The following is a 27,415-nucleotide window of genomic DNA, read 5'->3' on the forward strand; positions in this document are numbered from 1 at the left end:
TGAATAGACCCAGCTGATTCAAAGATCCAGATTTCATATTGGAGGAGCAAGCCCTGCACAACACCCAGATCAAGGGAGCTGGACAAAACTTAATGTATTAAAAGTAAGACCCCGATTTGAACACATGCCGTTTCACTCACCAGTGCTTTCAATAAAATCACTCGGGATTTCTCACATATATCAAAAAAAAAAAAAACGCTCTCCCCCGCTGGATGGCAGTGGTAGGTCATAGTGATTCCTGCGCCAAGCCAAGCAGCGGCAGAAAGGGGGAAAAAAAAAAAAAAAAAACACCAGAGAGCTACCGTTTCTCTTTTTTTTTTTTTTTTTTTCTAGGTTAAAACCCAATTTCGCAGCAAAACCGCCTGTTACTCAGACGCTCCCGCCTGAGGGGAGCTAATGGCGGCCGCGGTCCCTCACAGCGCGGCCGGCCAATCACCGCCCCGCCGCGCGGCACGTGACCCGCGCCCCGGTAGCCATGGCGCCGACACCGCTCCTTCCCTCTTCCGCCTCGGCAGCCATGGCGGCCGAGCTGCCTTCTGCCCCGCCCGCGCGCCTCTCTGCCGTCACGTGGCCGGGCGCGGGCGCGCAGTACCCGGAAGTGAGCGGCTGGCGGCGGGTTCCCCCGCACCCCCAGGTTTTGGCTGCGCTGAGGGGAGCAGGAGAGCGGCGGCCCCGCCGTCCCCGGGGCTCTGCTGAGCCGGTGAGGGGGTCACCGCCTGTGGAGACAGGCCTGCGCTTTTTCTTCGGGCCGCGGAGGGGGCTCTGAGCATCGGGGTGGGCCCTGAGGGCCCGGGGAGAGGAGAGCGCTGAGGGGCCGGGTACCGCCTGAGGAGATAGAGGGGGGTGTCTCAAGTTCTGGGGCAGTATTACCCCTGAACGAGGCTGTGCTTCACGGGTCAGGGGGCTGCGAGGAGGCGGCGGGCCGGAGGGGGGGTATCCCGCCCCCTGAGGGGCCTCGGGCTGGGGGTGATGGGAGGTGGCTCGGGACTCGGCCCTGGAGGGAGCCCAAAGCCCAGCCCTACTCTGGGGGTTCATCCCCAAGCTGGGCTGTGAGGAGGAGAGCCTGGTCTGGGGGTGCTGAGTGGGGTTTTGCCCCCCCCCTTCTCCCTGTAAAGCCGGGGGAGCCTGTTGTGGTTGAGGAGGAGGCATGGATCAGGGACTGGGGTTGGTGGTGCTGGGGAAGGCGCCTGCTGCTCTGTCCCAGTTCCCTGTAACTTTTTCTCCATTGCCTGCATTCGGCGTTCATAAAGACTCCGTAGCCCTGGCATGTCTGCCCTGCATCTCTTGGCATTTGCCTGCAGCCCCCATCAGCTCTGGGTGCTGGCGGTGCTGGTTCAGGTGTCTTGGCCCGTGGGAGTGGGCACTACATGGCCGGCACGGTGGGAGAGCAGCTGCACAGTGGCCCTGGCTCGTGTAGATGCGGCACAGGGAGAGGAGCGAGTCACTGCTCGTCTGATCCGCTCTCCTCTGCCAGAGGTTTCTTATCTAGTGGCAGGATCAAAGTCATTCTAAATCGGTGTCGCTAGTGTAGCGGGGGGGGGGGGGGGGGGGGGGGGGGGGGGGGGGGGGAATAACTCACAAGGAGAATGTTATCAAGTGCTCCGAACACATCCCTAGGTGATTCTTCCTTTGGAGGAATTGTTTTCAAGTGGTTAGAGTCCTTCAGGTTGTTTGGTTTTACTGAAAATGAGACTCCGGTCTTTAGAGGCTGGGTCGTGAATGGCATAGGGTTCTTTGTTTGTGATTTGAGTTACCTTTGGTGCCTGCTTCCCTGTTTTGAGTTCATGGTTCAGCTTTTCTGTGTCTGGGAGAGCGCGTAGTTGTTGACATGAATATTTGTGTGTGCAAATTTAATGCTGCATTTCTGTGCCAAGGGAAAAAAAAACATCAGTAATAGGACATTGACTTCAGCAAAAACTTCTGTAATCAAAGAACAACTGTTTATTCTTGCTTTAAAAGAGGGACAGTCCTTAGGAGTGGTGGTCACAGATGCACCTTTGCAAGAAAGATGCTGGGGGAAATCAGCCCAGGTCTTGGTGGCCAACAGTTTGCTTCTACAAGTAGTATTAGGTGACTTTGTCTAGGTGAACTGAAAAGCTCAAAATTTAGTTTTCAGGGGGACTCTTAACTTGCTTTGGTGCAAGCTGAGACACTCTGACAGGACCAGGGTCATGTGCATCATACCCTTTCTTTACCTGGTCTAACAATAGACAGCTTTGTGCTCCCGAGTGACATGCCAGCCCACAAAAATTAGCTTAACGGTGCTTTAAGACTGAAGTGGCAGAAAAAGAGAGGTGATCACAGCAGGAAGAGATTCCTGACCCTCTGTGGCAACTGGAATTATTAGCAGAAAGTCTTTGTTTTCTGCACGTCTGTGTTTGTGCAGCGCCTAGCATAGTGAGGCCCTCACCATGACTTGTGTTTCTTGGCCCTGCTGTGATATAATACTCAAAACATGTTGTTTTGAGATATTTGATGTAATTTATTTCTGCCTTAATTTTGTCACACCACTGTTTGCTGAGTAGCTTTTTGCAAGCTAGTTGATGCGTGGTTATGGAAAGGAATTAGTAGTCTGAACTGCTGTTTCCTTTCTCTCATGAGCAGTTGTCCCCCGTAGTCCAGTAACGCATCTTTGTGCCTGCTGTGCTTTGCATGTTGTCAGAATAGATGTTTATCTCTGCTGCCAGACTATGATGAAGAGCAGAACAGTTGATGCAAGCACCAAAGCTAAGCTACACAAAATTGAAACAATGGCCACACAGCTGAATTTCCTACCCAAAATGCTTGTTGGACATGAGAGCTGTATCATGCTTTGTGGGAGATGTGTGTTGTCTTGCAATTTAGAAAGTATTTTCCCTTTTTAAATTCATGTTTTCTATATTTGGAAAATACCAAATGAAGAGTGAAAGATGAGGAAATTGTGATAACTGTTAATCCAGCTGTAACCCAATATGCTAGTTAAGCCTGCACACTGGCTGCTTTCTTGCAGGGAGAAATGGAGTGACTCACAGAACATACCAAGGTCTTATTTTATGAAGAATTAAGAAACAAAATCTATTGATTTATACTTGGCAACTGTTAAGTAACAAGAGCAAAAGTTGCTTTGTTTTATTATGCTCAGTGCTGTGTGTGAATGCATGAAAATAATCTCCTGAGGCAGTTGGCTTTCAGGTTAAAGCTATTGAGTCTGCAAGCTTCAAAACTGTTTGATACCATCTGTTGTATAAATGGGAGCTAATGGTCTCTCACTGCTTTAAAAAAAAAAAAATATATATATATATATATAAGTCTAGAAGTTACCTAAGTGTTTATTACTAATTAATGAAGTATTATAAGACACTCCTTATGTATCCTAGGACATTCTGACTTCGGAGTGAATTAATTGCCTTCCTGTGTGGACCCAGCTCTGAATCATATTGTTCTGTATTAATTGGTGTGCTTTGAAGAGATCTTTTGGTAATTCCTGACAAGAGTCAGCTTCTGTGGGGATCGAATTGAAACTTCAGGGCTCTTCTGTAAATTAAGCCTCAGATCAGCTGATTCCCAACGCGCTTTGGGACTCCTTTGGGTCAGTTATACTGAGATGGAAGAATGTGGTCTGAATACTTAGGCAGTAGGTTCATGAAGTAATGCAAGTTTATTGTCTGAACTGAAGAGTGAAATGTATGAATATTTATTAGATATAAATTTGGAGTGCTTTATAAATTAAAAACAAACCGAAAACGTGCTTTAGCTTTTTAAGCCACTTACAGCCTGCAACACTTTTGTCTTTCTCTACAACTGTTACACGGGAATGCTGTTACAAAAGCATCATCATATCCTAATCAGGCTGGTACTGTAAGGCAGTCAGGTGACTGCCTCTTGGAAGAATAATTAAATGGTTTGTGATGAAAACTGAGGATAAGTAAACTTGGCGTGAGTCAGAGGTGGTACAATCAACTGATAAGACCAAATTCGCCCTGTAAATGCTTTATGTACACGGCACAGCTTTTGAGTGTTGCCTGCGGTAAAGCTGTTGTATTGATTTCTAACTTTGTCTCTCTTGTTTTTTCAGGCTGGCCTAAACTGAGTTTTTTCTAAACATCATGGGAGAGATTAAAGTCTCTCCTGACTACAACTGGTTCAGAAGCACAGTTCCTCTTAAAAAGGTATGTACAGCTGTAATCAACTGGTGGGTGAAATGTCTCCTCTTGCTTTGTAGTCGGGAGACTAAGCTGTTTGGTTAACACAGAGCAGTCGTGGCTGCGCTAGTGACCTGGCTCATCTCCTGAATTGTTGTCCCACACGTCCCATGAATTCACGAAAGCACACTCTGAATTTTCACATGCTTCTCGGAGGTCCCTTCCACGTGTGGCAGTGGGGAGCAGAGGCTCGTGGTTGTGAGCCACACGGCAGCAGTGCCAGAGGAGGCCGTGCTGAGGAAATAGCATGTGCTGGGGACCACACGCACGGCCTCTCACGGAGCTGCCTGCGTGTGCTGCGCCGCACCAAGGCAGGGCAGCTGTCCCTGCTGTCAGAGCCACCTCGGCAGTTACTCCCCACTGTCCTCAGGCTGAAGCAGAGCATCTGAAGGCAACGTCTTGGCAGTCGGGCTGCACGCAGGGTTCTTGAGAGTGGGAAGACGCCTTAACCACAGTGGAAAAAAAACAAATGGTTTCTTCTGCTGCGTGCCCTTTAGATGTCTTTTGTTAATCACATCATCCAACCACTTTCCCCTCTGGCTTGGATTCCTCCACTTCCTTTCGCTGAACCCAAGGAGAGTGTTTGAGGTGTGCAGTGCTCCAGCTTTGCCTCTCTCTGTGCCGAGCTGCAGAGGGCATGGAGTGCAGTACTAATATGCCGCTTCTGACCTGGGCTAGCACTCCCGCCTACCCGTGCAGATCAGGCTTGCTGAGGCTGTGGCTACAGACTGACCTGCAGCAGCAGCCCAGACTCCTGCCAGGCTGAAGGACAGTCTTGCCTTTACACCTCAGCCTGCTGCTTCTGCACTCATGGTCACTCGTGTAACTGTACAAGCCGAGCAAAGTCAGTGACCTGTCTAGCTTGGGGGTGTATTATAGTTTGGTTTTGGGCTAAGCTGACTTCCAGCTGTTTCAGTTCTCTAATCTGGATGGCTGCGTGGGCTGCAGGAACACGGGGATGGTGCTGGCAGCAGAGGTTAGAGCAGCATTACTTCTTTCAACAGGAAATTGTCTGCAGTTGGGGCAATTGAAAGGGACTGTGTCCCCGAACCTAAGGAATGATGCTTAAATGTGCCTTGCATTATTTCCACTGAGTGGTGTCTAGCTTTCTCTAAGAAAGTACCATCACGGAAGGGCTGTAGGATTTTCTGTTCAGGGTTTCTCATTAATCTTTGCCAGTTTGTGTCCTCTGTAAGTAGGAAAGATCCATTGCTGTTGACTATGCATGCTTTGTTTAGGCTCTGGTTGTCCAGCTTTTAGTTTCTGGCCAGTACCAGATCTACTGGGTCTATTTGTGCTGTGCCGTTGCCTCCAGGCAATGCCTCACTGGGTCAGCAAAGCCGGGAGGCAGTATTACAGCAGAAAGACATGTGAGTGCTCCGAGGCGGTGCTTTATGGGATGCAGTGTGGTAAATGAAAGGAGGTGGAGGTTGTGGTTATGACGGAATGCACATTCCTGCTGCCGTGGGGACTGTGTGACGCTGCAGCTCGCTGCCAGGGGCCACTGCCTTCAGCTGCTGCTGACTGCTCAGGATTTCCTAAATGGGGACACATGTAAACTGAAGCTGCTGTTGACCTGATGACCTTCGGACTAGGGAATACCATACCCTCTTGAGTGATTCAGTCTATTAAAGTGATGCCACAGTGATGAACGTGGGGTATGAAGAAGACAGAAATAAACAAACCAGTCCTGACTTCTGGATGGAGAAGGAGGGGAAAAAAAGCACAATTTGAAGATGTAATTAATCTCCGAAGAAGTATTTAGGAATACATTTGCTTGGATTATCCCCCCAGAAGGATAGACAAAGCGTGTGCAGTACAGAGGAAGGAACGGCCAACCGTCAGTACTGCTGGGAAGCACACATTGCTGTTGTCAGATCGACCTAAGGAAACAGAACTAGAGCAATTTGTTTGAAAACAGGCTGAGCTGTTCCTCCTGATGGGAGCAGGAAATTCACAGCTCCATTGCCCTTCCTGCTGTAGGAAGTACAGCACAGGAAATAACGTTTTTAAACAGTCTTTAGCTTTGCCTGTGAGCCTCCATTTGCATACACCACTTGCTGTCTTAGATAAGTCCTTCCTAAAAGCCTTCAGCAGGGGACATCCTGGCTCTGCTAAACTCAGGGGGGAAGTTCTGCCCCTTGTTTCAGTGCAGCGTAAATTTTATCCTTTGTGTAAACTGTAGGTGATCTTGATGGATCAATCGCAACAAGAAGGTGGCTGGTGACCTGTCAAATCAGCAGTTAACCACGGTGCTGTCTGCCTACACAGCACTTTGCCTTGTTTGGGAGCTGGAGTTAGACTATCTGGTATGTGACTAGAAATCAAATAAAACAGTTGTCTAAACCCACTGATTCATTGTCTGGGCTTGAGGAAAGCAATGTTATCTCTCAGCCTCAGCTTTCTTGACATGAACCAACTTTAGTTTTGTGACTTCGCAGAGTATGGTTTGGTTTTGGAAATATTCCTAAAGGTAAATTTTGTAGTAGCCACTGACAGCAACCCTGAATGGATCCAAAATTTTCTGCTGTTATTCCATCAGTAACAGAAGCTTGGAGCTCTGGAGTTGTGTGCAAAGGGTTGTTTTGGGGGGAGTGCTGGGAGGGTTTTTGTACAAGGTTTATTTTTAAATGGTTTCAGTGGTCTGGAAGCTCTGGTATGCAATTTTTTTTTTTTTTTTTTTTTTTATGGAGACTTTACAAAACAACAGTATCACGTGATTTCTCACACGCTCCCACAGCCTGAAACACTGGCTTTATTACAAGCAGATTTGTTAGTCAAGCAAATCTGATTTGTGATACGCTGTTCTCTGATTCCCTGAGACACTTAACTGCTGTGATGGAAAAGCAAATTGTGCTTGTATATTGCTGTTCAAAAAGCTATAAAATCTTGATACAGAGGAGATGAATTCCCACTGTGTGACGCAGGCTTTCTCCAGAAGTTTGTCCTTGTTGACCTGGTATGAGCTGCATGCTTTTGCTGGGTTGTGGAGTGTTGAAAGAGCATCCTAAATATACAAAACAGTTTGCTGGTTGAACAGGCCCTGTAAAAATAAGTCAGGCTCCAGCACTGCTAGAAAAGACGTCCTTTATCTAATTCTTATACTTTTAAAGGTACTAATTGTGCTAGGACCTCTAGCTTCTGCCCCAAGATGGGCACTGTAGGAGGAACTGCAAGTTAAGGATAGCAGCTCATGTGTGAATAATCTGCTTTGGCCAGCCACGTGTCTCAGGTGCTCCTGAGATGCTGCCAGATGATAGAAGCATTTTTTTTTTTTTCCAGGTCAGCTTTGCAGTGCTGCTTTGGGAGTTGTGTGTGTCTCTTTTTCTGGCAGCTGGCTATAACTGTTTCAGATCAATGATTTGTGGTGGTAGCTGCTTAATTCAGTAGGCTTGCACACACCCAGACCTATAACATCTTTTGTCCAGTGAATGCAGATGTTGATGCTTGTTGAAAAAGCTGCCCCCAGGGGCAGAGCTGCCTCTTCCAGCCTACAGCTGGTACCTTGAACTGACTTCTGGGTCTCTCCTGGGCGGTGGCGTGGTGGCCCCTTTCCCAAGGTGCGGTGTTCATTATCCAGCTTATGTCAGGACACACAAAGCATTTGGTCTGACAGTGCATGGCCGCAGTTCTGCTCCAGCTGTATCCACACAAACACTGTAATTCCAGTTATTAAGCAGCCTTAGAAAAGAGAGCTATTGTGAAGAAGAGTCAAAGATGGTCTTATTATTCAAAGGGGTCTTGAGTATTATAATATTTACTAGATGACAGAAATTTTGTAGAAGCAGTCCTGGAAGCTGACTGAAGAACCTCATTTGTCTTGTGTGTTTCTTCTCCCTTCTGTGCCTCTCTTTTTCCAGATAATCGTAGACGATGACGACAGTAAGGTCTGGTCGCTGTATGATGCAGGCCCTAGGAGCATTCGGTGCCCACTCATATTTCTCCCTCCTGTAAGTGGAACTGCAGATGTGTTTTTCCAGCAAATTTTGGCACTGACTGGATGGGGCTACAGAGTTATTGCTGTGAGTATTCTCAGTCCTGTTAGCGGATGTGTGCTTGCTGCTTTAGTCAGAGGTTGGGTAATGAACTTCTTAGTTTTGACTAAGGGAATCCACCAAAAACCTGATGCTGAGTTGCACTCCAGGGTATGTAGCATGCAGATCCAGGCTGAAATCTGCTGGATGTTCACAGCAGCATTTACCCAAAGCCTTGTGTGTACATGTTGTTAACTTCTCGGTCAGTTTTTAACCTTGTGGTCCCTGGACACTGCATCTTTGCCTTTGGCTGGATCTTTGTTAGCCATTTGGGTTAGTTTGTGTTGTCCTTAGGGGGACGGTGGATAACCTGGTTCTTAGTCTGCCTGGCTGCAAGTGGAAAGTCACTCCTTAAAATCCTACTTGGTTTGTAGCTTCTCAGCTCCTGAGCTGAACTGAAATGACTGACTTCTACAACAATATTTCTGCTAAAGAGCATGGCTTTAGGAGTACTGCTGTTTTTCTAGCATCAGTTAATGATTTCTGTACCTGCCAACTGTACTTGCTCTGGAATCGCCAAAAAATCATTCCAGCCTCTCCTCCCCCTGATTACAGAATGAAGTAATGCTGCCCTTTCCCCAGCAAACTTGCTCTGCCTGCTTTCAGTTGTGTATTCTTGTGCAAGTGAGGGGGAGGTGTTCACACGCTCTGGCTGGAGGGACCTTGTTGAGGAGCGTGAGCCTAGTGGTACAGGAGAAGAAGGTTGCTGTCTTGAAACCTTTTAATGTGAGAATTAGTGTGACTTTCAAGCAGACAGCTGACAGGCACTGATCCGAAACCAGCTTTTTCTACCTTCATATATATATATTTTTTTTTTTTTTTTTAGTTGCAGTATCCAGTGTACTGGGATCACCTTGAGTTCTGTGATGGATTCCGAAAACTGTTAGACCACCTTCAGCTGGATAAAGTGAGTGCTCCGAGATGGGGAAATGGATATATAGTTGCAATGAAACCCTAATGTTTGAAAGAGTCTCATTTAAGAGCAAGTGTGTAAAATATGACACCAAACCGTAGCCTATAAATACGGACGCTATGTTGCAATTTTACTTTTGAAACAAGTTTATTTTTGAAGGTGAATACCCTTGAAAATTGTCATACTTGGTCTGAATTCAACTGCTGTTCTAGGCTTATTAAACTACAGTTTTTCAAGAGATTGTGTAAAAGTTATTCTTCCTAACTCATGTAGTATGGAATACCACAATAAAGTATCGTGGATTGGGATAGCTATTGAGGACAAAGTGAAATGTTTGATTTTTTTTTTAATTTTTTTTTTTTTTTTCCTCAATGAGCAAACAGAGATTTGAACCATGACCTGGGAACACTTTCTTTTTTAGTATTTATTGTGTTTCTATCACATACAAAACCAAAAGCTGAATAGGAGAGTGTGATTCTTTTGAAAAATGGGTTATGAGGACAGGGTAGAACTTGAATGACTTATTTTTGTAATGAAACATTGTGCTTAGAGGTCACTTGTGAAATAAGTGTACCATGATCTGGTTTTTTTTCCTTTGAATTAGGTTCACCTTTTTGGAGCTTCTCTGGGAGGCTTTCTGGCTCAAAAATTTGCTGAATACACACACAAATCTCCCAGAGTTCAATCTCTGATCCTATGTAATTCCTTTAGTGACACTTCTATCTTCAATCAGACGTGGACAGCAAACAGGTAAGGAAGACTGAGACAAGCAACCAGATTTATGGTGTTAATTTTTCTGCAATGAAATATCACACTGATCTGGTTGGATGTGTGTCTAACCTGTTTCCATCCTCAGTGAGGGAGGTGTGGGATAGGGTATTTGATTTTTTTATTTTTTTTTTTTTAAGCCACACCACAAGGAAAATGCAAATTTTCACAATTGGGAGTGTGGAATTTGACAGATGAGTTGTCCTGTGATCCTCTGTGGATGTGTGGTCAGATTTAAGAACTCTGCCTGCTTTCTAACAAAAGCCTTTAGAGTGAGAAAAGTGTTATTCACCATGTTTCAAATACACTCTTGCAATGTAAGACCAACAGCTTCCCAGAGCATTTCAAGCACCTAGCTGCAAGGTTCTCCATCTCTGTGCTCTTGAAGCTTCTTCAGGATTTCATTTGAAATTAAAGCACAAAGTCTGTGCAAGGAGAGGGAATGCTTACAACAAAGCATCTTAATGTTGGAGTCCTGGGTGCTTGAAGATTGTTACATCTTGTTTCTATTTTAGCTTTTGGCTGATGCCTGCTTTTATGCTGAAAAAAATTGTCCTTGGGAATTTTGCATCTGGTCCTCTAGATCCTGAAATGGCCGATGGGATTGATTTCATGGTGGACAGGGTAGGTAGCTGTGTGCTCTAACGGCTGTGATGTCAATCTCTGTAGCAGATTTATTTGCCAGGAAGTTGTAGATATTTCTGCTGCTTTCTTCATTTACTTACCCAGAAGGGAGGAGTAAGGAATGGATCCTCGGCAGGTGCCGACTGTCACAGCCCCAGCGATTTAACTGGTGCTGTGACTCTACCTCACAGTTCTATATATGCAGATCAGAAGAGAGGAAGCTCAGAAACTGAGGTGGAAGAGGAGAAAGTGCTGGGATATGTCTGTAGGCCACATGCTCTGGAGGCAGGAGCAGCTAATGGAACATGTTTTAAGCATTTGTCTCATGCAGAGAGATACTAAATTGGAACTATAATCTAGATTTGAAGTGCAGTCATGTTCCCCTTAAGGAGCTGACTTCTCTGGCTGTATTGTTAATATTGCATTAACTTCCTGCAGTGAAATATGTTGTTAATCAGTGTTTCTCTCTACTGAAAGCTGGAGAGTCTAGGCCAGAGTGAGCTCGCTTCAAGACTTACCCTCAACTGCCAGAACTCATATGTAGAACCTCATAAAATTCGAGACATCCCTGTAACCATTATGGATGTAAGTTAATCTCAACCTCATCCTTTTTTTTTTTTTTTTTTTTTTTTTTTAAGTTTCCTCCCCTTGGCACGTGGGGGCCTGGATATTCTGTTAGCAACTTAATAAATATTTGCAGCACTAACTTCATATTTTGCTAAGCCTTCTACTGACTGGGCAACACCGTGACTCTTCTGTGTTACATTATGAATTGGATATTCTGTGCAATAACTCAGCCATATGTTTACGTATCACAGCGTTAGCTTTCTAGCTGTCGATGCCCAACGCCTTTGCTTGTCTTCTGTTTCATTAACCCTGTTCCACAGAGAAGCTGAGAATTGCTTCTAGGAGCAGCATATATCCAGTCTGGTTTAATACACAAAATCTGGTTAGATTCAGAACTAACTGCTGTGACTTGTTATGTAGGTGTTTGACCAAAGTGCGCTTTCGACCGAAGCAAAAGAAGAAATGTATAAACTTTATCCCAATGCCAGAAGAGCTCATCTCAAAACAGGAGGCAACTTCCCATATCTCTGCAGGAGCGCTGAGGTCAACCTATATATTCAAGTGAGTCTTGGGATTCAAACCCAATCTACTAACACGTGCAGCCAGAACAGCAGTACAAAACTCTTTTTCTGTGCTTGTTTAACTTGCCTGAGCTCCGTTTGCTCTGGCTCCCAGATCGCCAGTACAGAAGGGCAAGGCTGGAAGCAGCTAGGCTCAGGGAGGGCTGGCTTTGGGGATTTGGCTGTATCCTCCGTCCTTTCTCTGAACTCTTGTACTCGAGTGCCATGATTTCATCCTCACAAAAATTACTCGGAAGGAATCCTTCTCTTTTACCAAAACCTCGTGCTTCTATACCTGTTTCAGTGTTATTTTCCGTGTCCAACAGATCCATTTACTGCAGTTCCACGGCACCCGGTATGCAGCCATCGATCCCTCCATGGTCAGTGCAGAAGAGCTGGAAGTCCAAAAGATCAGTCTTCACACCAGCCATGAGCAAGAAGAGCAGTAGGTTTTGGTGAGAATGAGCAATCAGTTGGTTTGGTGGTCTTCCTGTGTACAATCAACTGTTCCCACTCTGCCTTTTTCCCTGCGTTAGCCGATTATCACTGTGTGATTCCAACAGGATCAATAGTCAGTGAACTACCCGCGGACAGAAACCTCCAGCAGTGTAATGGGATAGATCTGTTTAATTTTTAGTCTTCGAATTCAAGGAAGCATCTTTGAAGACTACAGTTTTAAAAACAAAGACACTTTTGCTACCAAAGTCTTCACTATCATGTTCTTAAGCAGAACAGTATTTCTTTTTATATTTTTCACTCAGCTGTATATATTGCCACATGCAGATCATGTACTTATATGCTGACATATATTTTTGTTGAATATTTGGTTTAAAAGATGTTTAAGTGCCAATATTGCCATCACTTATTTGCTTCATACATTGTGTTGATAGTTTCTATTTGGAATAAAGCATTTGAATTTTTAACTTTGCTGCTGTTTAAAAATGGTTTTCAATAAAACTTCAATTTCTGCAAATGTTTCTTGTTTTGACTACATGAGACCAGCTGTGTAGCTTACCACAGTCCTGGTTTGCTTCTATAGTCAGCTCTTGAAATTTAAGAAAACCAGCACCTTCTACTTGAATTCACCTCAAGCATGGAACAGCTTTAATTACAAGGTTGCACTGGTGTAGCTCTAAGTAAGAATTATGTAGTATTTTTTTTAATAAAGAATGACTAAGACATAACTTGCAAATTTAAGGGTAAAATCTGGATATTGAAATACAGATGTTATGTTCCCCTTGAAACACCATAAAAAATGAATACAAAGTATTACATGATAAATGGGTATTTAAGAAAACTGTATGTCCTTGTCAGAAATGGAGATAACCAATGCCCCTTCTCATCTTATGCTTTTCAAGGTGTTACCTAGGGATTCAAGACATTACCTATTTGATTTATAAACAGCACCTGTATGTTAATGTACACTTATAAACAATCTCTGTGAACATTATTCTCTAAAACTTTTTGTAAAGACTTGAAACATTAAAGATCACAACCTTTAAAGTTCCAAAAGGACCAAGTGGTAGCCTTGACTTTCTTAAATTCCCACTCTAATAGGGAAGTTATAAATGCAGCTAAGACACATGTGATAGCCAACCCCCCCGAACAAGGTAAGTAACAAAGGCTTTCCCCTCAAAAACTTTAAAAACCAACAATTAAAAATTTATATACAAAAATGTGATGTAAACAAGTTACAGCAAAATAGTGTGGTATTTCCTGATCCTCACACTCTGAGAACTGAGGCTCGCTCACTGAACTCCTACTATAGTACCCAGACCAGATGCAGTAGCTGATAAAAATCTCCCTTCTGTGTAAAGAGGCATTTTAGACCGTTAGTGTTTGCTGATACCCTTGTCGTTTCAGGCCAGGAAGGAAGCAGCGGCGATATCAGCTGTTCAGGACAAGCCCTGAACTTGCAGCTGCCTTCTGATCCGTTTTTCTGGGCAGGTGTTTCTCCGGTAGCTCTAAGACAAGCTGAGGCTGTGGCAGCTGGTGCCCTCCCGGGGTTACATTGCTACGCACTTTCGTGGAGAGGCAGAGTCTGCGTTTGCTTTTTTCCGAATGCTTTCTGTAAAAGAGAGAACGTTCTGCTGCACAGAAAGTATAAAGCTGTGGCAGGATGTGTTCATTTATCAAAAGAAAAGGAAGAAATGACATGTAATGGTAGCAAAGGGGTGGTGAAGGGTGGCTTCCAGCTTGTGTGAATTGGCTTCACTGGAATTTTCCTCTGTGTGCATTGTGTAAACCGCAGGGTTCAAGTGGTGCTCCCTGTGCATTATTTGAAGGAAAACAAAGCGTTACCTGCTAAATCTCTTCTTCCGATTCCCACAAGGCCTTCGTACAATCCCTTGATTGGATTTTCTCCTGCCGTGATCACGCCATGGAGCCAGATAAGCAACATTCTGTGGCCGTGCTCCCTGTAGCTTTTAGTGCCTGGCAAGATCAAACCACAACTGAAATCCTGCACTTGTCAGGCCCGGCCCTGACCAGAGCGAATTTCTGAATTGGTGGGTTTGGACACCCGTCCCTCCTCTTTGGATTTTACTAGGATGCTCTAAAATAGTTTAGCTTAATTCTTGGTTGTGGTGTGATTGCTAGATTAACGTGAAACTTAATGGAGTGGGCCACGGATGAGCTTGGGCTTGTCGGACAACCTTTCATGGCAACACAGAATTTCTGCTTTCAGAGCGTGGCTTAGCCCCTTGCTGGCATCGTGCAGCCTACAGGAGCCCTTACAGTAACCAAACCAGCAGTGAGCTGTTCCTGAAACTCAGAACCTCCTAACATATCTCTTAAATTCTAAATGGGACTTCACTGCCTTCTTGGTTCAGCTCCTTAAAAGAAAAAACAAAAAAACAAAACAAAACAAACAAAAACAAAAAAAAAAACAACCAACCAACCAAACAAAAAAACAACCCAGTAAGTTTCTTCTGCCCTAAAGAACAAGAATTTTTGATTAAATTTCTGTAGCAAGGAGTAACGTGTCTGGCAGTACCTCAAAAGCAGTGAGGAATGGACCACTAACTCCCATGCTTGTGTGCTTTACTCCTAGAGAAATTCCAGCATGTAGATACCTCCACATTATTTAAATACAGGATTTTTAACCTCATTTTTTGGTTGTTTCAAATAAACCAGCTGATTTTCTTCATGCTTTGCTATTACTGCAGACTTATCTCCTAGAAACACAGTCCAAGTAAAGCAAGGAAAATACCTGGGCAGTGGTTTATACCTGTCCATTGCTGCTCAATGGCCCTAATGTGGGCATCAGTGAATTTCCAGTAGTGTGCCAGCTTCTTCCATTCACCAGGTTTGAGGTATTTCGTAGCTAATCTCCAAACCACTGAGCGAATATGCTGCGTTTCCAGCCTGTGATCTTGCTTAAAGGTCAAGTGCTTTGCCACCCAGGAGTCAGAGTCGCTGTTCAGATTGTCCTGCAAAGTCAAGGCAGGGGTTTCAGCTGGGATGCTGCAGATGCACCCGTCCTTCTGCAGCCTCCCACACCCTCAGCTCTGCAGGTGACTGTGAGTTCCTTCTAGCACAGCACATTTGTTTTTTTAAATTCTCGTTTCACTCTGTTCTAATCATGCATGTTAACTGTTAATAGCAGCTTTGCTGTGGAAGCCCATGATGATCACAATTTGCATTTCTACAGTGCCTTTTATCTGGGGCTTGTATGCAGAATCATTTAATTAAATCTCCTAGCTCTCCTGCAACATAGGCTCATGCTTGCCTCCTTTACATGCCAGAGTGCAAAAAGGCTAAATGACTTGCCCTAGGGCTGTGCAGGAAGCCCGTGCAAGGGCCTGATACACACAGCATTACTCCAGAAGCTGTGCCTGGCATGCCCTCCTCTCCTTCTGTTTCTTTCTCGGCTAAAGCACCGTCTTTCCTGGTATGGGAGGATGCCCAAAGTCTTATGAAGATGCAAGGGATGTGGGGTTTGGTTGTGCTTTCAGCACACCCTCTGCTCAGATCGGGGTAAGCAGGGTTTCAGATGGGGGACTGGGGCTGAGCCGCTGCGCCTTGCACAGAGGGGCATGGGAGGAGGGAGCGTGCTGGGCCACACTGGGAAACACAGGAGGAACAGCCCCAGCTGTGCAGTTTGAGAGAGGAGTTGGTTGTATGACTCCAACAAGAACTGATCACTCTGCTCACAAGACGTGTTTCCCTTCCCCTGTTGAAAAAATTCGCACGTCCCATTTGGTGACCTGGGGCCAAGCATTCTTCCTGCTCAGTGCTTCAGTTTCTCCTTCTGGGAAAAGGAACTAACGCTATCCCCGTCCCCTCTACAGGGCTTTGGGAACAGCTGCCAAAGGAACTTTGCAAACCCCTGTTCCCTTCCACGCAGCCTGGGGTTTTTAACAACAGAGGCTTTTTTAAATAAGGAAAGCCTAGCCTTAAGTAGATGATGTTGGCATGGTGAGGACTTTTGCTTTCCTTAAGCAAGGTGATGAAAGTAGAGGTGAGGCTGTCACAGGATGTCCTGTATTTCTTTTCCTTTTGACAGCTGGTAGAGTCTCAACGGAGAGCATAAAGCTACATGTGCCCTGGAAAGCGCAGGGGATGGTGGTGCAAGCTGCTCACCTTTTCCCATTTGTAAAACCGATCGGCTTTGATAATCATGTCTGCCAAGTTGACGTGATTGCCTCGGGCGGCGACATCCAGAGATGTTTTCCCTTGCTGAAATCAGAAGGGCAAAAATGAGCTGAAACACGCCTCGCACGCTTAGGAGAGACAATCTCCATGCCCACCCGGCGCTCTGTAGTACAGGCCTCCAGAGCAATGCACCCAGCCAGGATGAAGGACCCCGATTCTCCACCTGCAAACACCTCAGATGTGAGCCAGCTTTGGGCAACGGCGTGCAGGGCACCGGGAATCATTTTCTAGGCTCTGCAGCATCTCCTCTGTTGCCACAGTGGATCTGCCTGTTTGGCAGGAGCGGCTGGCAGAGCATCCCCTAAGCTGCAGTGCGATGGCTGGGTGCTGTCAGGCTCCCAGCACCACGGTCAAAGGACCAGCTCAGCACTACAATCCAAGGCATTTTATAGCCTTTTGCACAGCGGGTTTGCTGAGACACGATACTGAAGTGATTTATACAACCTCATTCATTTTATAGGCTCCACATACGCATGATTAGAAACAGTTTCCTAGGACAAACACAAGGCTGATGGGCCTATGAAACTGTAACTACGCTCCTTACACAAACACAATTTTGGATTGGGCAGGGAGGGGATTTGCATTCATATCTAAAAGCATACAGCAGAAAGGAGCAAGATTTTAAAGTTGCATGAAGGAAAGTGAGCCAGCCCAGCCATCAGGCACGCCAGCGAGAACGGTTCTAGCCTCAGATGTGAGCAGAAACCCAATTTCACACAGAAAAGTGTGAATGTGTTCCCTGCACGGAGTCTCACTGCGGTTCCACAGGCTGCTGGAAGGTGGCAAACATTACCTGCAGCTGCAGGCTGTTTCAGCCAGGTGGCTTTGAGTCTGTATGTGCTTTAACCCACTGCTAATGGCAGACACAATTTTAATCTCTGCCCAAGCCCACTTCAGCATTTTCTGGGCACATGCCACACTTTCAGGCTGCATGCAACTTACCTGATTCCTCCTGAACTCCTTTTGTTGATTTAACTAGAGGGCAAAAGCCCTGGACACTGGTGCCAGATCTATACCAACCAGATACTTTTAACCTATTAAAACATTTGTACTGTAATCCTTGAAGTGTATTATTTATCATTATTCAATAAGATCTTCGATATTAATGTGCATGATAGCACAAATAGAAGGAACTAGTACAACCTTGAGTAGAAAAAGTTTGCTCATTTTGTGAATTGTTTTTTACCTTCCTAAAGAACCAATCACTTCTTCCCTGAAAACACATAAAAATAACCTACTCAGCAGTGTTTCAAGGCCTTACCTCTGGAAATATCCAGATTTTAATATTATTACTAGGCTTCCTTGAAAATTATAAAAAACAGTGGCAAAGACCATCCATATTTTTCCTCCATACCCCCCTATAATCTCTTCAACCCATGGAGACATTTACCTTGTCTGTTAGCTTCAGATTAACTCCTGCAATGAGAATCATCTCAGCAATGTCCTGCCTGCCATGCTCTGCAGCGATGTGCAGTGACGTCTGCTGCCTCTGCAGAAGGAGGGTGAAAGGACTAAATTTCAGAAAGCAACAAGTGTGAGACTGGAAGGATAGGACAGAACAATACCAGGAGGAAGCGCTGTAAGAACAGTCAGCTGTGCCCTCCCCTCCCCTCCATCTCTTTTTAAACTGAGGGTCAAACACCCTCCTACCTCAAACTGGAGTTGGGTTCCTCAGGCTGAGCAGAACTGGTCTGCCCCTCTCCCAGCACCAGCACTAGGAAGCCTCCCTGACAACATATCAGCCTAAAGAAGGAACCTCTTCAGTTCCATAAAGCTGCCTAGGGTCACTTATAGAACTATATTATTTCCTGTTACTTCTATAACAATTTCTATAGGCAGATAGTTTGGCTAGGGAGGAAAGGACCCGTGCCAACTCTTCCCAGGACACAGGGCTGGGTTAATGTGTATGCATTGTAAACTGTATGCACCTTGAGACTGTTTAATAGAAACAACTAAAATCAAACACAAAATGTGGCAATTTTATGGCGTCATCAGGAAAGAACATCCTTACAAGAATGAACATTAACCAAAAAATTACAAACAAGCTACATAAAGCTCTTCATTCACAAAATTACAATTTGGTGAGACAACCAGCTACCTCCAGGTTTGCTTCCCATTCTCAGATTCACAAACATTTTGCAGAATATCTTCCAGCCTGAAATTTCTCCCAGATGCTTCCAGCAGGGAGGAGAGAGCCTGACTGTGCAATGTTGCCGTGCACAGGTCGCAGGGACATAGCACAGCCAACGTGTCGAATGCCATCAAGCAATTACCTCACTGCAACACTCAGAATCATTTCACAGGTTTCATATTTCCTAAACTGTGCTTCCAGGTTTTCCCCATTTTAAAGCACTCCTCTTTAATTCTGTCCCCAAGGTGATCAAATCCCCCATGAAACCGGTTCACATTTCAAAGACAAAGAACAGGAGCTGCAGTCTTACATTATCTGGAATGTCAAGGTCACACTCTGCGTCGATGAAGAGCTTCACCATGGCTGGGAAGTTCTGCAGTACCGCAATGTGTGTCGCTGATGCATTTTGCTGTGGAAAGAAGACCCTGCACTTAGGAAGAGCTTAGCTCACGGCACTGAAAGGACTATGCTGTGCCCAGCACATCTTATTCTAATACAGCTGCCAGCCTGGACTTGGGATACACTCCCATAAGCACAGACCCCACAGCACCACTGGTCCTTACAGAACTGCTCTGTGCTCTTGACCGGCTCCACAAACTGTCTTTGCCTTTTTGTGAGAGATGAGAGCATTGAGCAGGACTTACATGATTAACAGCATCTGTGTGGATTCCTGCGTCCATGAGGATCCTGGCTATCTCCTCATAGCCGTGCAGTGCTGCGTAATGAAGGCAGTTCATCTTCTTCTGAGAGGCACGTCAGAAGAGATGGGTATTAGTCAGGGTTTCTTCTCAGAGGCTGCAGTTGTTACAGACTGTCCACAGAGATCTCTCTGCTTCCCCCCTGCAAGAGTCCCACACCCCCATACTGACAAATTCAGAGGTTGTCTCCACAGCCAAACCGGTCCCAGGGAGCTTCACCCACCCCTTTTGTACAAAGCCACGTGCAGTTTCCTCTGGACGTCCTGCGCTATTTCTGAAGTGCTGAGCTCTACACAGCCTCACCCAGTAATGGGTGCCCTCCCTGGGAGGCAAAAATCTAGGCAAAAATCCACAAAGTAGTGACTGAAAATGGAATCACCTCCGTGGAACTCACCTGGGTTTGGGCGTTGACATCAGCGCCAGCTTCCACAAGCAGCTTCACACAGTCGCTGTGACCCCCCTCAGCAGCCAGGTGCAGAGCTGTAAGTCCTTCCTGGACAAGGCAAAAAAAGAGACAAGCAGCATTTCTGTAGACAAGGCCAAGACAGAGCAGTGGAATGAGCAAGCCTCTACCCCGTCTTCTGAATCCATGACATGTTAAAATCCTAGTTTAGAGGGCCAGGGATCATCCAATTGATGGTTAGGGAAATAAAGGACGCAATTATCTGCCACTGACATATCAAAGAACTGCTCTGTCCTTATACGACTGGAAACAGCTGACCATGGGCCACAAGACAGACATCGTGCTCACCACCTTTTCTGCCCTTCAGCCCATTAGCAAACAAAAAAGAATTTCACATGGACAATGATGACAAACCATTTTCCTGGAGTAGCCCAGAGACAGCCACAGGCAGAACTGGAAACCCATGGCCCTCAACCACTGATTCTCCCTTCCGAGGGCTGCAGCTCGTTTCTTTACAAGAAAACAGAAACAAGCAGAATTCCTAAGTGATTTAATCTGGTTTTATTATTGCTCTTTGCACAAAGGGCAGCTCATCTAGGGGAAGACAAATGCTACCAGTTACCACAGAAGGTGGTTTCCCCTTTCTTTCAGATCTTAATCACAATCAAATACACTTTTCAAAGACAGTAACCAAATAAGACTAAAAAAACTGCTGATAAACTTAATTGGGAGTGTGCCCTGGAATAAATAACAGCGTTACTAAGCCAATATTTGCTACCTAAATCATTAACTGTGTTCCAGCCACATGATTTTCCAAAGCAGGTCTGTCAAAGAGAGATCTCAAGCAGAAGGTCCATATGTTCAGTGACTAAATCGATACTATAAAGCACAGAGAGGTTTAGCTTAAAACACACTCAATAATCATTTAGGCACTTGAATGTAGAAGGGTCAGGGAGAAAAATGGAGACTAAATGGAGTGATAAGGTAGGTCAGCAGATACAGCAGGAAGAAAAGCCAATACTTTAGAACAGAATATTGGTCCAAGGATGTTGCCTTTCACTCATACTCTGCAAGCGTGACCTGCATTTACACACGTATGCTTTAGATAAAACCAGCTATCTTCTAGACCTCTCCTGTCAATACTGACTACTCAGCCTCATGACTGTGGCAGGGGAGTATTTCTAGGGAGGGAAAGGGCGAAACTGATGTGGTTTTTATTTCATTTAAATGTACTTACTAAATTCTTTTCATCAAGGTCCACTCCAACATCTATCATCTTCTGCAGCACAGAGAGGTGTCCATTTTTAGCAGCTAAATGCAGCGCTGTATTTCCTTCCTGAAAATAAACATCACATCATACATATATGTATCACAGGACTGAGCGTTCATACACCACAACCTTTCACAAAGTATATCCAGTGTGACTGAAAAGGAGGTTATAACTAGTAGCACGAGTCTGAAATAGTCTTCTAATAGGTGCAGCAGGGAGGGAAGAAACCCAGCTACCTTAAACCGGAGCATGGTCCACCAGGCTCGCTGCACGTCCTGTCTGAAAAGTCCTGGAGAGAAATCCAACATGGACTGAGGTACAAATGGCTTGCAAGTGGACAGGGAACAGAAGCCCTGAGATACCACAGCCATAGTTACAACTGCTGACAACTTGTCTGCATGAGCCTTATTTGGTACCCTGTTCCCTGACTTTCACATCCTCTAACCCTTGGACTTTACTTCCCTTGCGTGTGGTTTTATGCCCTTACCTTGTCTTTGGCACTGTGAGAACAACCCAGTCGAATTAGAAACTTCACCACCTCCAGCCACCCATACTCTGCAGCCAAGTGAAACGCTGTCCTGTCCATCTTTGAAAGGAAACAAAGAAATACAGTCCAAGACAGGCTCAGAAAGCACAAGATTAGATCATGTACTGCACGCAATGTAACAATGCCTTGGGTGATAACCCAGTCCACTGGGGGAAAAAGCACTGCACTTCAAAATCAGTTATCTTACGTATTTTGGTGTTAACATTTACTCTGCTTTACATTTGGGATGACCCTAACAAAACAAGGTGAACAGAACTACCCACTGGGGCTAACAACTGCAAGCACTTTGATCTCATCAAACACTGGAAAAGAGATCTTTTCAGTGTTTATTTCATATAAATAGAGGATAATAAATAGTTCACTAAAAGCAACTAAGGATAAAAAAAATGGAATTAATGTGTAAGACCCCAGTTATCAAGTGAGTCAGAACCCCTTTGGGGGAAAGGCAGGTCTCTTGTTGCTTCATGTAACTCCTAAGCACCAGAGTGGGGATCGCTCTTGAAACCCACGATGGCCATGGAGTGGACAAGAATGTGCACTGGCTCCTGTGTGTTCTTATGCTGCCTTGAGGAGCAGATCAGCCAATGCTGGAACGTGCTAGGAGAGGGTTACCCTTGGTTATTACTTACTTACAATATACTCTGGAGCATCAGCTGCAAGAAAGGAGGACACTGAAATTGCAGAATTTATTCTGCAAAAGGCTGCATTGGGAAGCCCTGGCTGCCAAAGCTTGACCAGAGCCAGAATCCCCATCATCCCTAAGCCCCACTCTGCAGGAGGACTTCTGGGAGCATCATCTGATTTGGAGTCTCTTCTCAAGACCAAGGGCAATATTCCTGCTAAACTCAACAGAGAAAGACCAAACCACATAAAACAAAGCAGTGAAGAGCCTTCCTACCTTGTCTGTCTTATCCACACACATGTCCTCCAGGTCCTCCATGATGAACTCCATCACCTGGATGTGTCCCCTCTGAGCCGCACAGTGGAGCAGGTTCCTGCCATTCTGGAGAGGAAGTAAAGGACTGTTCACTTAAAAAGTCCAAAACTGTGGGACAGTCTCTTTTAACAACCTGTTCCTGCTAGCAAAGACCCATTCCATGCCTCCCTGCACATCTCGGCTAAACCAGCTTGTGCTGCAGACAGCAAATTATCACTGAAATATTAATGCTCCTTTTCCCAACCAAGTTCTATTTTAAAATACACAGATTGTTGATTCACTAAACCCATTTCCCATTTCTGTGACACCTTCCACATCACTGCTGCTCAAACGTGAGCTGAGAAAGCTGTGTATATCTCTATGGCTACAATTATTATACCAGTTTTAGGAGTAAGGCAGAAGTGCAGATACCAGTCCCCATAGCATAGGCTGTCGCACACGATTACCTTAGCTCACAGGTAAACCCCTCACTCTCCCCCCTGTCACTGTTAACAGCCACGTGATGGACCCACGTAGGGAGACTCTCACCCTGTTGACACAGTTAATCTTGGCCCCAGCATTGACGAGGATCTGCAGGACATGGAGGTGGCCAAACCAGGCAGACAGGAGAAGCGCATTCATTCCAAACTGGGCAGAAGAGAAGAGAGACACTTACAGCTAAACTGCAGCCACCACTGTCCCCACCCTGCAGGGAAGTTGTCCCTCTAGCTTCATGAAGCTTCCCAAATACTTTTGTTTCTCTCTGGTTTTTTTTAGCCCCACTTTCTTCAACTGCCATTATTCCTGCCACAAACAGTCGCAGCAGCTGAGCAGAGACCTGACTCTTGACTGCCACCTCCTAGTCAATGGTGTGTATAAGCCCGGCTTTAGAGAGGAGAGAACTTGCTGGCTCTCACTGTCTTCCCACAAGCCCCAACAACATGATCAGAACAAGCCAAGCATCCCCATGCTATACAGAAAATCTCACAGATTCTACCAGCCTGCTTCCCAGTCACTGTGCATGCAAGGAAAAGGCGAAAAGACAGAGTGCATATACACTGGAAAACAAGGCTTGCTCTAGAAAGGCACAGCGCCTGCCTCAGCAGGAAGGCCACAGCTTCCCAAGCACTGCGATGCCTTGTGCCACCCAACCAGGACAAAGGTGCTGTCTCTAACTGCCAGCCCAGCACCCAGTCCCCGGCGGTCCCCCAACACAGAACACATCTGCAGGACATGCAAGAGAGAGATTTGCCTTCATACACTGTCTCTCTCATCCACTGGGACGTCGTGATCCAGGAGCAGTCGCACAGCATCCACATTCCCTGCTCCAGCGGCCCAGTGCAGGGCAGTGCGGCCTGTCTAGAAGGGAAGGAATGAGAGAGGGAAGGCCGATGTATGCAGAGGGCACGTGTATCCACCAGCCTTCCTGAAGGCCAAAATCTCCTTTGTCATCCATGGAGCCAGAATTTATCACACTGTGCAGGGTCTTCTTTGGCCTATATAGCCCTCTGTCTCTTTGCTCTTGTCAGACAGGCAGGTGCCAGTCACCTTCTACTCAGAAACTTCAGTTTAGTTTATAGTGGCTGGACAATAATGACAGCACAGGAATGAGAAACATCACTGACTATGGATGGACAGATTAAAATAGAGAGGGTGATGCAATCCTGTATCTCCAGGAACCTACTGGTCAACAAGAGACCTGCACCAGGAACTGAGTTAGTTCCACAGCCTTGGCATACAGATAGCGAAATCAAAGCCTTCCATTGCAGCTGTGTGTATCTGGCACACAGGTTCCAAGGGGAACCATAAATTATCACCCTCCCTCAGGACTTGCAACTTTCCAGTCTGGCCAGGATGGTAGTGTTGTGGGTTTCAGTGTGATGTGAAACTGCTCAGCTGTCACAGGTCCTATTTAGCACTGAGTGGTGTATTTTCAAGCTCTGACCAATTGAGCAGCTGATGAGAAGTGTTAAGGAGCTGCAGTTGTGAAACACACCCTCAGCACTTATTGTAGCTCAGAGGTGAAAAACTCAGGACTTACATTGGTTTTGGCTTTGATGTCAACCCCTCTCCTGATGAGCTCTTCCATCCTGGCTGTGTCATTACGCTTTGCTGCATTATGGAACTCCTTCTCTGAATGAAGCACTACAGCAGAGACAGAAAAATAGGCATTAAAACAGTACTGGCAAGGAGCAGCATGCCCCAACAAACCTCCCCCTTTATCTCACTGGCCCCGGTGGCTGCAAGGATGACTGCAGAAAGATTCTTCTGACAAGAATCCTGGCCCTACGGGGCATGTTTGCTAGATTCATCCTCTCCCACTATCTCCCCTTCCGTGAGTACCCCTGTGCCACATCAGTGCTCTTCCAGTCCTACCAGGTTCTTTTCCATTTCAGTGTCTTTCTCTGCATGGGATTACTCCAGCTGCAAAACCTTTTGCTCCATCAGGTCCATGTCCTCTGGGCACCCTTCAATGCCCAGAGCTGATGTGAGGGCTCAGGTAGATGACACAGATACTTTCTTCCATCCCTCCACTTACATCCCACTGCTCTACAAGGAGGCCTTCACACATGATCCTGCTGTGCCCCTTCGGGCAACCTGAATCAGCCAAGCAGCACAAAATTGCTAGCCAGGCCTGTGATTAGCGTTGCATCTCTTAATAGACCGTGGCAGTTCTGGGCATAATTTACCACAACTGTCAGTATTTGTCCTGCACAGTCAGGCACAGCTTAAGGGTGTTTACTTTCCATGCTGGGCCTTGCCCCAGCAATCTTCTCCTTGACAGAACAAACCTTCCTGCCAAGAAATGAGAGCAAGGCTGTGACTCTGGCCCAGCCGCAGCCCCACAGGGAGGCTCTCAAGGTTTTTGGCAAGGCTGGTGTCAGTTTTGGTTGCACTCAGTCTCTGCCCTAGTGCTTTTGGGAAATTCTTTCAAGAGGTGCTTGAGGCAGACCCTCAGCTTGTCACATCCCATTGGAGAGCTGGCTTAGAGGCTCTGCTCTCTTCTATGTTTCTGCAGATCTCGGGCAGCAGTTTGAGGGTAGCAGAGCCTCAATGCAACTTCAGTTTGCATCAACGTATCGACTAGATACTAACCGCATGCCATACAAGAGGCCTCAAAACATACCGTTGTTCCCATTCCACCACACTGAGAAGATAAACAGGAGATTGCTGTCTAAATAGCACTACCCCATTTCTCTCTGGAGGGCACAGAAGGCACCTCTACTGTGGACTCTTAGGGCAGCAGAGGTATAATCTCGTCGTCCAGTTTCTGTTCTTCTTAACTTCAAACAAAAATCTTTAGCTCAAGAAAAACATGAATAAGGTAAATTTTAATACCAGATAGGATCATTCAAGAGTGTTGGACTCACTGCTACAATGAAGACAGCAGGATCTGGACACTGATTTCTACAGGAACAGGATTTTCTGTACTCTATATTGAGAGCCTGTTCTCATCTGGTCAAGTGTGTTAATGGGACTGCATTTCCATACCACACGGACCCTCCATTTGAGAGGAAGTATCAGAAGAACTTGGGAAAAACCTGTGGAGTTCATGTTAATTTTTAACACATATTTCCTCCTTGCAAATGTTTATCTCCATTCAGTGGAGTAAATTCTATGTTTCAGTTAAGCAAATACTGCTGTCCCTGCTCTCCAGATGACAGAAATGTGTTCTTACATTTTATGATCGCACAAAGCATCATTTTCAAGATGCCAAACTGCCCCTTGACTTATTTATTCATTTCTCTACCCGTGAAGATGCAGTAACAAACCTTGCATTGCCAAGGCTGTAGAAGCCTCAATTTATCTATTTTCAGCAACACATGGGAAACAATTTGGCAGTCTGAGTTTCCTACTTGGTGTCCACACTGGTGAAGTTAGCCCTGTAAATGTAAATGCACCCCTCGTCATGGCATGCACCCATCCAACAGCAGCATTTCAGGAGATATTTAGCAGTTTTCTTTTGAGCTCAGGTTCTGGGCTATTTAATACCTTACGGTACTGAATATCAACTCATTTATCCCAAAGAGTGTGGGAAACAATTTAAACGATTTACAGTCAGTGCAATGCACCAGTTCACAGGCAGTTTATTATGCAAGAGGTTTTAAAACGCAGCAAAGGAGAAGAAAGGCGTGCACAGAAACGCGCTGAAACTGTCTGGGGGCTCTACCTGAGGCTGCAAGACACAAAGACAACCCAGTTGCGGCCGGGGACGGGTCGATAAAAGGGACCAAAACGCCGAAGTGGGGGGCAATGACGTTCTATGCAGCATCTTAGGGATACAGTGTGCTTAGGGGCAAAAGCAGTCTCGATTCCCGCGTAGGTTATACACCTACTCTGGTTTTTAAACGCCTTGTTATCCTTTAAAGCATCTCGGCCGTGCCCCTGAGCTCCCCACCCCGGGGCCGGGGGAGGCCAGCGCCGCGCCCGTCCTCTCCCGCCCCACAAATCCCCCCCTCACGGCGCGGCTCCCGCCGCCCCTCCGGGGCAGCCCCCGCCTCGCCCCCCACTCACGGGTGTCACCCTCCGGTGCCAGGTCGTCCCCCATTGCCGCCGGCCCCGCCGCCGCCGCCTCAGGGCGGGCTTCCAGGCGCGGCCCCGCCGCCTCAGGGCGGGAAGGCAGGCGCGGCCTCGCCGCCTCACGGGCGGGATGGTTGCTGCGGCCGCGCCGCCGCAGAGCGCCTCTTTAACTGTTATTTAAAGGAAAATAAAATAAAATAAATCCTCTTTCGGGCAAACACGGTGTTTTCGGGACGTTTTGGGATGACTCTTAGGGGGAAAATCCAGCTACCGCCATTGCAGTCAGGGGTCTGCAAGGCTGTTACTCAGGCTGGTGCCACCCTTTACCTCAGTGTGGCTCTGCTAAGTGCTGTTACTCAGAGGCTGTGGGGGGGTTAATTCTGTTTCTAAACCGATTTCGGAGGAGATGGATTTCTATTCTGTGGGAAATACAAGGTGAGTCGTTGTTGTTTTTTCCCTGAAAGCAGGGTTTGGGGTTTGGCATTTCCAGGGGATGAGGTGCTCTCATCTATCACACAGCTGGCCCAGGCATAGCAGCAGGTGCAGGATGGGTTGGAAGTGCTATTCACTCAGAGTTTTAGTTAATTCTCCAGTTTCAGCATCTGGGACTGGTTTTGTCTTTTATT

General features: G+C 46.1%; 2 protein-coding genes across 7 annotated transcripts; one reads left to right on the top strand and one right to left on the bottom strand.

Moving 5' to 3' along the window:
* The first annotated feature begins 573 nt into the window (after positions 1-573).
* SPG21 (SPG21 abhydrolase domain containing, maspardin) lies at positions 574-12,620 on the top strand. 2 transcript variants are annotated; one of them, XM_032994306.1, is made up of 9 exons: positions 574-700; positions 4,055-4,148; positions 8,042-8,203; positions 9,042-9,122; positions 9,733-9,878; positions 10,412-10,520; positions 10,998-11,105; positions 11,508-11,648; positions 11,974-12,620. In XM_032994306.1, exons 2-9 carry the CDS (start codon positions 4,086-4,088, stop codon positions 12,094-12,096), a joined length of 933 nt encoding a protein of 310 aa, XP_032850197.1. In that variant the 5' UTR covers positions 574-700; positions 4,055-4,085; the 3' UTR covers positions 12,097-12,620. The 2 variants fall into 2 exon arrangements, with proteins under 2 accessions (XP_032850197.1, XP_042660063.1); XM_042804129.1 differs by lacking the exon at positions 574-700 and adding an exon at positions 1,421-1,516.
* A 108-nt stretch (positions 12,621-12,728) lies between these two features.
* ANKDD1A (ankyrin repeat and death domain containing 1A) lies at positions 12,729-26,991 on the bottom strand. Of its 5 annotated transcripts, XM_042804127.1 has the most exons (16): positions 26,784-26,990; positions 26,042-26,152; positions 24,310-24,413; positions 23,529-23,627; positions 22,818-22,916; positions 22,251-22,355; positions 21,293-21,391; positions 20,773-20,871; positions 19,527-19,625; positions 19,079-19,177; positions 18,745-18,843; positions 17,694-17,792; positions 16,232-16,327; positions 14,877-15,078; positions 13,949-14,080; positions 12,729-13,715 (listed from the first exon to the last, which is right to left on the bottom strand). In XM_042804127.1, exons 2-16 carry the CDS (start codon positions 26,046-26,048, stop codon positions 13,654-13,656), a joined length of 1,500 nt encoding a protein of 499 aa, XP_042660061.1. In that variant the 5' UTR covers positions 26,049-26,152; positions 26,784-26,990; the 3' UTR covers positions 12,729-13,653. The 5 variants fall into 5 exon arrangements, with proteins under 5 accessions (XP_042660061.1, XP_042660059.1, XP_042660058.1 ...); XM_042804125.1 differs by lacking the exon at positions 26,042-26,152 and having other exon boundaries at positions 19,079-19,174; positions 26,784-26,991; XM_042804124.1 differs by lacking the exon at positions 26,042-26,152 and having other exon boundaries at positions 26,784-26,989.
* Between the last annotated feature and the right edge of the window lie 424 nt (positions 26,992-27,415).

Source organism: Tyto alba, unplaced genomic scaffold (assembly GCF_018691265.1).
Source record: "Tyto alba isolate M040663 unplaced genomic scaffold, T.alba_DEE_v4.0 Super-Scaffold_41, whole genome shotgun sequence".
Taxonomy (NCBI): domain Eukaryota; kingdom Metazoa; phylum Chordata; class Aves; order Strigiformes; family Tytonidae; genus Tyto; species Tyto alba.

Coding starts and splice junctions, on each gene's coding strand:
- SPG21 (XM_032994306.1), top strand. CDS start 4,086: ATGGGAGAGATTAAAGTCTCTCCTGACTACAACTGGTTCAGAAGCACA. Junction 8,204..9,041: donor GGGGCTACAGAGTTATTGCT/GTGAGTATTCTC, acceptor TTTTTTTTTTAG/TTGCAGTATCCAGTGTACTG. Junction 9,879..10,411: donor CAGACGTGGACAGCAAACAG/GTAAGGAAGACT, acceptor TTTCTATTTTAG/CTTTTGGCTGATGCCTGCTT.
- ANKDD1A (XM_042804124.1), bottom strand. CDS start 26,817: ATGGGGGACGACCTGGCACCGGAGGGTGACACCC. Junction 22,917..23,528: donor CAGTGGATGAGAGAGACAGT/GTATGAAGGCAA, acceptor TCTTCTGCCCAG/TTTGGAATGAATGCGCTTCT. Junction 21,392..22,250: donor GTGTGGATAAGACAGACAAG/GTAGGAAGGCTC, acceptor TTCCTTTCAAAG/ATGGACAGGACAGCGTTTCA.